At 34.9% G+C, this 13,636-nt stretch overlaps 1 protein-coding gene and 1 long non-coding RNA gene across 2 annotated transcripts; one reads left to right on the top strand and one right to left on the bottom strand.

Annotated features, from left to right (window-relative positions):
- Positions 1–9: 9 nt before the first annotated feature.
- Positions 10–4,463, bottom strand: LOC149017888 (uncharacterized). Its single transcript, XR_016173166.1, has 3 exons — positions 4,391–4,463; positions 1,021–1,140; positions 10–163 (listed from the first exon to the last, which is right to left on the bottom strand). It is a non-coding gene; the product is annotated as an uncharacterized LOC149017888 (long non-coding RNA).
- Positions 4,464–7,026: 2,563 nt separating this feature from the next.
- LOC149017887 (protein FMP32, mitochondrial-like) lies at positions 7,027–12,725 on the top strand. The gene is made up of 7 exons (XM_089152219.1): positions 7,027–7,390; positions 7,534–7,665; positions 7,769–7,828; positions 11,722–11,798; positions 11,928–11,984; positions 12,129–12,195; positions 12,304–12,725. The coding sequence occupies exons 1-7, from the start codon at positions 7,181–7,183 to the stop codon at positions 12,421–12,423; spliced, it is 723 nt and encodes a 240-aa protein (XP_089008345.1). The 5' UTR covers positions 7,027–7,180; the 3' UTR covers positions 12,424–12,725.
- The last annotated feature ends 911 nt before the right edge of the window (positions 12,726–13,636 follow it).

Here is a 13,636-nt window from a genome sequence, read left to right as displayed (position 1 = left end):
GTTCCTCAATGTTTCTCTTGTAGCGAACAAGATAGCCGAGATGAAGCAAAAATGGAGGAGCCAAAAGCTTGACCAGTCCAGTGGCAACTTCCGTTATTATGTTCATGATTTAGGTATGCAATGATTATGAACTCTGAAATCTGAATCAAGCTGCTACACAGACCTGCATGGACAAGATAAGTGAGAAAAGTTACAGCAACGAATTGCTTGCCAATAAAAATAGAATTTAGAGTGCGACACTCCGGCAGTAGTGATCTTAGTGTCAATAAGTGTAAGGGTTTAAGAACAAGGTTTGCTTGAAACATTCCACCGAGAGTATCTAGTTTAGTTTTGAATACCCAAACGGTTACTTCAAGCTAGTATCTATTGACAAAACTAGGCTCTACAATTAATGGATTTTTTCATAAGGCCCATTACACTAGTGGGTCACACCTAATCTGATTGCCTATATTAGTTGGGTATAACACTTATGAAATAACCAAAAAAAAAGAAGGAAAAAAAAAACACTTATGAAATAACCGGTGCATATAAACAATTATCAATTAAGTAACATAATTATGAGGCAATATCACCTCATTTTTTCTCTTGAAACAAAAAAAGTGAGTTGTCAATGTGACATGTAAATTTAAAAAAGACAGAAATCATGTCATGTACCTTGTTAATAGTAAATGCTTAACAATTTTTTATTATAAAGAGACATGAAAACATAAACAATGGAAAAAAGAATTAAGTATGGTGACTCATAAAACTCCGGGGATCAATATATGCTATACCTTCCCGATAGTAATTTTCAGATTGGGTAATTGGTCAACATAAATACCTTAATATGTGTTGGTCATTGCCAAAGGTAAACCTTCAAGAAAAGATCATTGTTAAAATGAACTACCTAAATCTACATGGACAAATAATAAGCATAAAACTACCGACAAACCTAATGCCAAAAACTTATAAAAAAATTTAGCTTCACCATATCATGAAGAAGTGAAAGTAAAATGATAAATGAGTACATAAGAGAATTACCTTCTGCCGATGGTGAACCTGTTCGAATTGATGGAGGGAAAGTAAAAGAATGATATATCCAAGGGAGAGACCAATTTAGTTGGAGATTTCATATAAACTCAAACGTTTAGAACAATGTACCTGTGAATGGAAAAAGCCAGATTGCTAATGTCAACCTCTTCAAGGTCTAAGTGTTCATGGATGACTTTATGACCAAGTAATGCTTCATCAATTAGTTTAAAGGGGATTAGTAGAAAATGTTTCTTTTGGGTATCCCATGATACGATATGATGCTAGTTGATATGTATTCATATTGGATACAGTCAATATAATACCTATTGATATGTCTCTCTTTTATTCTTAAAGGGCATGAATTGGATTACACCAAAATGTATTGGTACAATGCAATACTCGATATGACGAATTGCTTCAGTGCTACACAATTAACGTGCAACATTGAGTTGTGTATGGTGAGGATGAAAACAAGTGGTCAAGCTCGAAATGTTGACCACTCAGCTTGATCATGGCCATACACAGCTCATTGTTTTGCATTAATTGCGCAACATTGAAGCACCACCCCTCGTTATGAGTTGATGTGTCTCTTAAAATCACATAACATATATGATACTTTAATTCTTGTCACCAAAGGTGGAGGAATGCCCTGCCCCGCTCTCTTTTATTTCAAGGTTCACTCCTTCTCAGAAATACAAAATGTTCAAATATGGGGTTTGAAATACCAAACCTTGAATAGGGGTTTGAAATACCAACAATTTGGTAATTGAATCGTAGATATCCCCCCCCCCCCCAACACACACACACAAAAGAATATGTAGTTGTCCCATACGTATATTTAAATTTAGGGTAAATTGAAGAAAGGAAATTGAAAAGACATAGGGGCTTTTTTATCATAAAAATAGCAATGTGCCCTCCGTTGATTTTTTTGGGTATCATAGGGGAGGTAAATGCAGAATGCTTTTTTTTTTTTGTTTTTGCTTATTTACTTATTAAAAACGACTTCAATTAAATCCCAAAGGATCCAAGTGAAATTACCAAAAACAAAAAATTTCAAAAGAGAAAAGACAAAGATAGATAGCATATCTAATTTTTTTTATTTCATTGACATGCGAAATCTCAATGACCTTTACAGACGTTAACATAATCCTACACTTTGAGTGAACAAAGGGATCTTACCAAAAAAGAGGCGGGGGGAGCTTAAAGGGATTTTGTCATCGGTGAAGAAGACAGTTTCGTTCTTGCAATAAGTGCTTACATATGCACCAGTCCAAACAAGATTCGAGCAATTGACTGTTTGCATGTGGACGGGGAACACTGGGAATAGGGGGCAAGATGATTGAATTATGAGCAAATTATATTTACAACTCCTGTGTACCTGGTTCAACCTTGGTTCGACCCTCGACTCCGGTTGGGACGAAATGAATCGACTCGCTTCCGAGCGAGCCGGGTCCAGGAGATAGCTTGCTAAGAAAGAAAACTAACTCAATCACAAGCACGCCCTAATCCGATACGATCGGAATAGGCTCATCAACCTAAAGACAGCTAGCAGTATTTGGCGGCTGTCACTCATCGCTATTATATGGATAACTACCATATAACGATCGTATTAGCAAAAGAGTCATCTACTAGTCCAACCTAGTAGAGATCTATCACTCAACGGATCTATCTGTTAAGATCCAACGACTATCCGAAGAAGGCTCAAATACATCCAACGAAGGAGATTTGAAGGTACACTCTATATAAGACATCACCTACCCACAAGGTAGGGAACGGACGAACACACTCACAGATACATACAATCTGAATCGTATTCTCGTTATTCATTCATTAGCTCTGTGACCCAACAGAGCCATTTGTGATTAAGTTCATCAACTGACTTAGCCTTCGGAGGTGGACTCCCGATCCAGCGGTCGGGCCACATCTGACGTTCGTTTTTGCAGGTCATTCTCAGGAGATCTAAGGGTTGAGCAGATTTTGGACACATCAATTTAAAATATAAAAAGACAGATATACCCTTAGTGATTCTAATGTAAGTTAAAAAAGATTAAAATATACACAAAGGGTTGTCAATCAATTTTTGGTTGAATCGACTTTTCTTAGGAGACCTTTTACAAACTGCGTAGCAAAAGAAGTTTTTTTGGGTAAGGAGTAAGAACACAATTATAATTAATTTAATAAAATAATAGAAAATTTATGTTTCATTTCCTTTTTAATGGTTTGCAATAATAAAAAAAGGGTAATATTGAGAGTTTTAAAAATATAATACATGTTGATTTATCACTAACAAATATTATTGTAACAGTAAATATACTGTTGATATATAATTCAAAATATACAGGATGTAAACATAATAAAAACAAAGAATAATTATTCCTAGAAGAAGAAGAGAATCTGGATGTTAATACTATTGATACCTGCAAAAGGCAAGATAGACAAGTGTAGGTGATATTTCTAGTGTCTCCAATTCATTATCTCATGTTGCCTCAGACTGCATGCCCTTGCTTCAATTCCTTCTAATTAACTATTGCTTTCTCTTTCACCCCATTGCAATTCTTACTAATCCGGAGTCAAGAGAGGAGAGAGAATAGAATAGAATGCACAGAAGGATGAGAGTAAATTTGATATTGTAAAAAGAATACTTGGCCAACGCAGAACTACTCTAGTGGTGAAACCAACGCCTCTTAGTGAAGAGGTCGTGGATTCGGCTCTTGCTGTGATGCATATTAATATTCCCATCCACCAGCTTAATAAGCCCCTTTGTACCCAAAAAAAAAAACAAAGAATATTTGAATAAGGGTAAAATTAGAATTTGAAACATGTTTGAAGTTCCCATGTAAAGAAAATGACCTATTTTAAAAATAAAAATCCTGAATCCTACACCTTGAAAGAAGTTCTTTTTTGAAGCATTTGTTAATTGTGTAGAAGCCAATGCATACAAATGGTGATCAACTAAATAACATACTTAAGGGAAATATAAATTTATTAAAAATAAAAAAATATATAAAAAAGTAAAAAGACCAAAAGTCAATTTAAAAATCATGCCATGCACTTCGTTGATAGAAAATGCCTAACAATTTATAATTGTAATAAATCAGGAAACATTAACAATGGAAGAAAGAAGTAAGTATGGTTACTAACAAAGTCTTTAGAAAAGTAATTATGGTAGAAAAGAAGAAGCTTTTAAGTATGGTGACTCACATAGCCTTGGAGATCAATATATTATATCTTTCCAATAGTAATTTTGAAATAAGGTAACTAATCAACCGAAACGCCTTCCTAAAGATAAAAATGTCAAAAACTTATCAAAGTTTTTTAGTTTCATCATCCTAAGAAGTAAAAGAGAAGTGATAAAATGAGAAAGAAAAAAAAGAATTACCTATTTGCCAATGATGAACTTGTTCGAGTTGGTGGAGGGAAATCAGAGCAATGCATATTCATAGGGAGAAACCAATTTTGTACAGGATATATAAAATTCAAGTGACATGTGATATCTTTCTCATCGGGTTTTATAACCTTATATGCGGACAATTTGAACATGCTTTGCTTGGATTCTCATGGATGGCTTTCAACTATGTCAAGCAATGCCTTACTCATTTTGTTTCAAAGGAATCAATTGGCTTGAATGTACTTTGCTTGGATTTCATGGATTGCTTTTGTATGTGTCCAAAAGAGATGCCTTGTACTTTGGTGAAGTGTAGAAATGACTGCTTAACATTTGAATCCGGATCTTCTCCCCGTCGGGGGAGCACAGACCATGGCTTCTTGACCACAAACATCGGGGCCCCCGGGTAAAAAAAAAACTTTTTTTTATTTTTTCCAAAAAGTGTTTTTCACCGTGGGCCCCACTGATGTTTGTGGTCAGGAAGCGTGGGGGGAGCACTTTGTGCTCCCCGTACGGGTCGCTGATCCAGACTCTTAATGTTTCATTCCAACTTGGATAAAAATGAAACTTTATCCTCTTATTTAAGACATGATAATTAAGATATTCTATACATATCTTTGTTAGGGTTAAAGTATCATCTAAATATTGCTAGTGGAAAGTAGTATTATTTCTTTTAAATCTAGATCCTCTAATCACATAGAGAGGAAAATTTTCTAGCTCACATGATTGAATTTGAATACGTATCAAATCTCAAAAAGAGAGTTTTACTTTAATATTGGATTTATCTTAAGAATCCAACTACATAGGTTGAAAATTTTCTTCCTCATGTAAGTAAATAGAGATCCTCTCCAACTTAGCATATCTTTCTATTCACACAAGTGTAGGACCTGTATGACATGAATAAATCTTGTGAGTGTGACACTAACAATACATCCCACTTGATGAGACTCTTTTGAGAGTGATAATGTATGTATGCAGCTTAATTTATTCCCATTTTTAGTTGAGCAGCAGTTTTCTAATTCATAATGTCTGTGCCATCTTCTGACACTTAGTATTTCTTCAAATTATGCTAATCCTAGAAACATTCAATGCTGTGCATTTATCTGTGTATGGCCACAATTGAATAAATATTCAAGGTTGAAATCTCAACCACTCATTTTGGATATTTTTCTTTGTTTGGTTACAATTAGGTATGGTTGAAAAAGTTATTTAAAAAAAAAAAAAAAAATCGATCCGAGTGATCGAGGTTCAACCTCGACCACTCGTTCCATCCTCACCATACACAGTTCAGTGATGCGCACTAATTAAACAGCACTAAAGCTCTATCAGGCTTGAAAGACAACCAGCCTATATGTTTGTACGTGATGCCTGACTTTTGGGATAGGTTCTTCGATCAAATGAAAACCTTGTATCTCAATTTGATGAAATATGTTACACAGATAAAAAAATTGAGATGAACATTGAAAAACAAAGTGTCAAGTTCATGTTAATTTTTATCGAGAGAAAGGGTTAATCTGTAATGACTGACATTTTCTCTAGGTTCGACTCTTCAATGGTATATACAATACTCTCCACCTGCAAATATAAGGCTGCCAAATTTGTTTAAAAAAATAATTCAATAGTTTGACATTATTATGGTACATCGGGTAGACCAGATCACCCTCTTGTGCTCTCCATGGTTTTTGACCATAAAAATGAAAGATTATAGGAGACACAACATGGGCCCTTTAAATTTATTTTTTTTATAATTTCTTCTTCAAAATTTATCCAGTTCATTTTCCTGTCAGAAATGGAACATCCATTTTCTTGTAAATGTATGACATGTGTCCCAATACCACATCAAATGGTTGAAATCCATTTATAAATCACATCAAAGAGTTATAATTAAATTTTATTAATTAAATTTTTTAAAAAAATTATATGACTTGTAAGTGGACATCAACTTTTTGATGTGATATTGAGACATATGTCACACATTTACAAGGAAATTGACAGGATATTCGTTATTTTTTCTTATGGGAACTCCTTTATTTTTGTAGCAAAGAAATCTCAGAGCTCTCCATTAGGGGGTTGATCCAGACTTGAAGATCACTAGTATCACCATGCTTGTTTTCTTTCTTTCTTTTCTTTTCTTTTCTTTTCTTTTTAACAAAGTGAAAGTGCCATGTGTGCTTCTAGCTGTGGTGGCAGCATCCTCTTCCTGTTAGAAACTAATTTTGCTTGGGTGCTGAGCAATAATGTGCAACATTTACAGCAAATGGTTAAAATCGAGATCTAGACCATCAATTTTCAAGAGGTGACCACTCAAGAAAATCTTGGACTTTCTCAGTGACAAACAACTCGTCTGGGTTAAGACGTAGATCTCGAGGCTTCATTTCGTTACCAAGAACTGATATGATATGACCTCATAAATACGAATTTAAGGAAAGACCATGACCTAACCCACTTTTGAAAAACAGATGGTTTTGATTGAGATCTCGACGTTTGCAGCATAGTGTTGCTCATTAATTGTGCATCATTGAAGTCGAACTCGTTAGAAACAGTAAGCCATGACTTTAGCCCTGAAAAGTCATGGAATCGAATCTCTACCGAACATTTCTCTTCTCCTTGAGACCTGTGGGCCTCAATTGCCATGACTGGTTAAATGACGACCAAAACGAAGCGAAAGACTGTGAAAGTCCAGTTGTTGACCTTCGAAGCCGATTTAGGGATTCAAAATTGGATTTTTTCCATTTCCTTTTTTTTCTGTTTGTTAAATAAGAGGTTCTGCAGTCGAAGTCGAGAATGGCTACAACTGCAGCTTGTAAGCGGGCTTTGCTTTCCAATTTTACAAGAGGATTCAAAGCGTTTAGTCGAAGCCCCATCTGCATTGAAGGCCCTAAAACTTGTTCATCTTCAAGTTCGCAATTTAACAGATTTTATTCTAACCAGATATCGCAGCAGCTTGTTAAATCAAATGGTTCTCGAGCCTTTCTGGTAGATACCCTCGCGCTGGTAATCAAATCTCTCCTCCACCATATCCCTTAAAGATATTTGAACAACGGACGATCTGATGCGATTGAAACGTTTCATTGCTCTCCATGTCCTTCGATTTTTGATTGTTTAAATGCTATTTAAGCATGGTGTCTTGTTTTCAGGTTAGGAGACTGGAAGCACAAGGAGTGCCCACAAAACAAGCTGAGGCGATAACAGCTGCCATTATTGAAGTTTTAAATGACAGCTTGGAAAATGTTGCCCAATCTTTTGTCTCCAAAGCTGAGATGGAGAAAGTAAGGGTTTCGTGGCTTTCTTGATATTCATTTTTATTCTTTGCTATGAATGTAAAGGCATAAACCACATAAGGTCTGACCTCCAATATTATTATTTATGTAGACAGTGCTGCTTCAAGAATCAAATTTGTCCGAATTTAAATCCCAAGTTCATAGTTCCCAGGTATCCACTTCATCTGTAATCATCTCAAATTCTAGAGTTATCCACATGGAATAACTTTCAATTATCTCTGCTTTTCTGCATTTGAATCGGAATGTTTTTTCTTTAGCATGCAGTTTGTCTATAATTCACAGTTAAAGCTATCCCTTTCTTTAATTGCCAATTAGTGTAGTTCTGTTAATAAAGAAATCTAAACAAAAACTCTTATTGGTGGGTACTAGTTCCTCTTTTCATGTGCGCATAAGGCTCATGCAAAATCATCAAACATAATGAAATTTATATGCAATATGATCCATGATGTGCACTGCTACTAAATAATGTAATATTCTTATGTCTGTACTTGGAGACCATCACTCAATGGTTTCCATATTGCAGATTGATTACTTCACATATAAATGTCACAATAGATTGAACGGCCATCTGTTTGATCTGCTAAGTTTTCAGTTTTGTTTGTATCTAAGAACAATTCACCATAGTTTGTACTCTTTCAATGAGACTGCGAAAAATTCGATCCTACAGTCATTTTTGTTCACAATCCTACTATAGGGAACTGCTTGTCAAGGATGAGTTAGTTTTGGTTTCCAAACTTCTGTTTGTAAGCACCTGTTAATATAAAAGGATGGTGAACCTTCATTTGAGGACACCAAAGTTGTGCTCTGGCTACCATCAACCAGCCCAGTTTTGTTATACTAAAAGATTTGCACTTGAGTTCATAATTCTTTAGGTAGAAAACTCTGTACCATGCTAGCAATGAAGTAGCAGTTTCAACTGTTACATATAAGGAAGTCAGGGCTTGCAACCTATCAAATTTTGTACTCTGATTATCAATTATCCTCCTAGGTATGTCCATTCACATTTCATTTTCACTCCTCTTGTCCAACTTGTCACATTGCTGAAATTTGTGCGATCTGCCTAAGAAAATGCTACCAAGTACTATAATAATGATGGTTTTATCTGCCTACCTAAGTAATGGTGGGTTTATTAGTGTCGAAGCTGTAGTGAATCCGGGCAGTGAATTTCCAATTATAGATGGATTACGTCAATGGTCAAATGTGAATCCATATTTGTTTGTGTTAATCATGGGTGAGTCTACAAATCCCTTTGGGTGTATGCTTTCTTGTTGACGATAATGTTTAGGTGGATAAAACAAAAGCTGGGGGCAAGTTGGAATTAGTTGAGAACAACTATGGATCAAAAGGTTTTCACGATAAATGAAGAAAAACTGAGTACATGTTGTGTATCAATAAGACTGAAATTGAGGTGGTGAAAATTGATGATTAGGAGTTACAGCAAAGTGAAAGGTTTAGATATATAGGTTCAATCATAAATAAAGGATAAAAAGAGGATGATGTTGTACGAAGAATTAAGTAGGATGGACGAAGTGAAGGGATTCATCGAGAGAGTTGCGTGTTCACGATGTTCCTTTAAAATCAATGGAAATTTTATTGTATAGTTGTGGTTGTGAAGTAGCAAAAATAGATGACATGTATTCAATCAATGTAGTTGAAATGAGGATGTTGAGATGGATTAGTGTAATTCTAGAAACAATAGAATGAGAAACATATTAGAGCTAATTTGGAGTAGATCAGATACATAAGTTGGGAAAAAGTTGTTTTGAGGTGGCATGGACCTGTGCAAAAGTGGTCTTTGAATATGCTCCATTATGAAGGGGTGATTGATTCCGATTGAAGAAGCTAAAGAAACACCATTTGGCCAAACACGGCTCTAGTAGTGGTTAGGAAAGACAAACATATCTTAGGATTAGCAATACATATGGCTTTTAACAGAGCTGATTGGAGAAAAAGGATCCATGTAGCCAACCTCATTTAGTTTGGTATTAGGCTGAGTTAGGTTTTGTCAAGAAAGGGGGAAATGACAGAAATCAGTGTTGACAATAGCCACTTGTATGAGTTTGGAAATTTGAGAATGTAATGATTAGTGCATGAAAGATTATGCGAGGTAGATAAATCGGAACATTGCATCCTAAGGTGGTTGAAGAATCTTAAACACGCACTCTGCAGTTATGTAATTTATATTAAAGGCACAATGTTTGCATTTTGAACTTGGCAAAGAACATGGTGATGATAATTCATATATTCTTCAAGTGTGTTGAGTGGAAACTTTATTTGGAAGAACAGGGAGGATGAAAGAGAATGTGAAAGAGAATATTGATCAGTAGATTTATTTTATTTGTGTAACATTCACCTCTTCAAAATTTAGATATTGAATTAGCAAGTGCTCTATTGTTTTATGTATTTGAATCAAGACTGTGTTTGATCAATTCTGTAATTGCCTCCTGCAAAGGTAGAAGCTCTTGTATGATGTTGGAAGAATACTGTTCCATGATCAAAGGGTCTGAGCAACAGTCATGTTCCCTTATTTTATCATGGCATGAATGAGAGGGTATGTGGTGTAAATTTGTTTCATTGTCTTGGTGGGAAGGGCTTTAGTTACAAATCTTATTTGGTGCCAATGGAATTCATTTTGGGTTTCTTACTTGCTGTCCCTCTTGCTACCTTAACTTCACAATATAACTTAATTTTGTGTGACTCCTTAAGATTACTTCTTATATATTAGAGGGTGATATATAAAATGATGGTTCAATTTTTTAAACCTCACCAGCCTGGTCTCCAGGAAATGCCATCAAAACGATGGACAGCTTTGTCCCAAAATGAATTTAAGATGCAATATCCTTGCTTCTGAGTTTGGAACATAGAGAAAGTGCATTAATATCACAGAAAACATCTGTTTCATAAAATAACAAAGCATTGCATGAAACTCGCTTCAAAAGCTATAGAAATATAGAAATAGAAAGAAAAGAGGAAATTACCTAATTCCAATATGAAGAAATTAACAAATGACTTTAGGGCCTGTTTGGTTACATGAGTCTGGAGATTTCAAATTTATGGAGTCATAATTTATAAAATTAAATGTTTGGTTGTGGAATGAAATTTGTGGATTCATCCTAAAAAACTATTTGATCAACGTGATTTTTGTGAATGTGCAAATGTATAGTTTTTTTGAAATCTCTGGATTTCATCACCCCTTACCCATAAATCTACAGATTCACGTTTTTAGTGTAAAAAGGTGAATCTCTAGATTTCATAAATCTAGAGATTTTTACAACCAAACAGGTATAATTCTCAGATTCATGAATCCAGAGATTTTTTGAAATCTCTGGATTCATGTAACCAAACAGGCCCTTACATTTGTTTGATGATATAATTGCAGCCCAGAGGTTAGCACCCCTATCATTTTGCTGGCTCCTTCTCACTTAACAATTTTCATTGCCCAATAAGTTTTGTTTCATTTAGATTATTTTAAAAATTAATAATAATAAAATAAATTGAGAAGAAATTCAAAAAGAATGTTATAATAGAAGTTGGGTTTCATGGATTTTCCTCTCCTTGACAAAAGTGGAGCCTAGATGATTTCTCTTAACACCAGAAGGATAGATTAGATCATGTGATGATCCCAACTGATCTTTTAGGAGTGGCAATTATGTTAAGGGTCTAAGCAGAATCCATTTTGACCTGGGGGCTGCAGTTTCTTTTTCTTTTTCTCTTTTTGGTCAAGGAGCTGCAGTTTGCAATATGGAGACATTCTCTCTGTGAGAGGAGGGGGGGGGGCCTATGTACATATCTAACCCTCCTTGGACCAAGCTCATCTCAAACAAAGGGTGTACTCTCTTTATATTCTCCATTCTTTTAATGTCAATGTGAGACAGTGTCTTCGATTCTCTTTCTTACAAATTCTAAATATTCTGAAGCATATTGCCTATCTGGTTATGCCTACAAGAGACCTTCAAAACAATGACGATTGTTTTTGTCCAATTCTGGACAATGTTGGTCATTTAATTTTTCATTTTCTGAAGGTTAATTTGTGTTCAAATGCAGGAACACCATTTCTCTTTATTGCAACGGGAGACGGAAAAACTCCGAACTGACATAGAGAAAATGCGAAGTGAACTGAGGTCTTGTTTGGTAGAATTTTTCTTCAAAGTGGGATCTGAGTGATGGTGCACTTGACATTCTTTGTTTATACATCTTACCAAATAAATGACATTCTTTGCTTATACATGTCCATTTTTTTTTTCATTCAGGCATGAGATTGATAAGGTAACTGCTGGGCAGCGTTTGGATTTGAATCTTGAAAGAGGGTGAGGAAATTATGAGTTGAAACGATCTTCTTTTGTGGGAATTGCCTGATGAAATTTGTTTTCTGTTTTCTTAATGAGATGTGCTCTTCATAAATTTGTCTTTTTATGGGAATTCATGGTTGAAAATTCACCACCAAAATGCAGCCGTATACGTGATGAACTGGCCAATCAAAATGCAGAAACCTCAAATCTAACTAATAAGCTTGACAAGGTGAGAGTTCTAATCTTTTTGATCAATGAAGATATATAATTTACATAGAGCTTTAATTCTTTTTCTTTTTATTAAAACCTTAATTCTTATTTTAACTTTTATTCACAGGAAATTCATTCATTAAGGGCCCAGCTTGAAGCAGCAAAATATGAGGTCATAAAGTACTGCATTGGTACTCTTGTCTCCATTTCCGCTGTTGGGCTTGCTGTTCTTCGAATTCTAATGTGAAGATCTTGTTTGCAATTAAAAATGACTTTACAGAAAGAAATTCTAGTATGTTCATCTATTCTTCCAACTTAATTTCAGGCTGAAATTTTTTAAATTCAGCAGCAACTTCTATTGGAAATTGTAGTCCGAGAGAACATTCCATATATGTATCTGTACTAAATATTAATTTTTGCGTTCTCTCTGGGAAGTTCCATTTGCTCTTTTTTGATCATTCCACCTAGAAGAATGAAATTTTAATAGATACTACGGCTATGTTATTCATGTTTTCCATATCAATTTGTGGGTATCATGATGGTTCTTTCTAGTTTCAAATGTCTACCGTTCTAAAAAAATTTCATATATCTAAACCTAAAGCCACACTTAAGGACAAACAGACAAAGAAGGTAAAAGACACGTCAGAGGGCAATGGAAAGACCCCAGGATATCAAGGATAGAGGAAGATGCTAGAGAACAAAGCTAAGAGTTGCAGACATTTTGTCTTCTGGTCTCTGCTTCATTATCTCTTTTTCTTGTTAAAGTAATTTCTATCACTCCTTTATATTTAGACTTAATTTACTAACACTTCTTACTCAAATTTTCACATATGTTCCACCCAAAAAACCAAACTCTCACCTCTCACGGCTGTTGCATCCCCTGCCTCAAGCAGTTTTTTACTTTTTTTGGTGAAAAAACTGCATTTTCTTTACATCATATTTTGTTGTTTGGTACAAAACTTTAATGAATGAATTTCCTGCAAATAAAATTTTAAGCCAAGATTATTAATCTTTGCTCAAAAACATTTATACCCACCCTATCAAGCTTATTGATCAAACGTGAGATATCTGTTGGTTGTGAGTTCCATCAGATTTGAGGTATTTGCATTTTGGTTGGTCAGTTCATCATCATAGGCAATTGTATGAACACATTCATTCAATAAAACAGAACACAAATAACATCATGCAATTTCTACCCAAGAAAGATAAATAGAATTGCAGATGAGAGGTATTTAAAACATCCAAAGCAAAATCCTTCCGTAGCAAGTTAAGAATATCCATTTCTGAACATTTTTATACAGAAGTTAACCATGTCGAGTGATGAAAGCCAACAAAATACCGTTTAACCAATATTTGCGGCTGTTGTTTCTCTTTCTATAAGATGCCAAAACAGCCGTGAGAGGTGAGAGTTTGGCTTTTTGGGTGGAACATATGTGAAAATTTGAGTAAGAAGTGTTAGT

Source organism: Hakea prostrata, chromosome 4 (genome assembly GCF_041222555.1).
Source record: "Hakea prostrata isolate BN-2017 chromosome 4, UWA_Hpros_2, whole genome shotgun sequence".
Lineage (NCBI taxonomy): Eukaryota > Viridiplantae > Streptophyta > Magnoliopsida > Proteales > Proteaceae > Hakea > Hakea prostrata.
The sequence above is the reverse complement of the archived record's forward strand: the minus strand, read 5'-3'. Positions and strand labels throughout refer to the sequence as shown.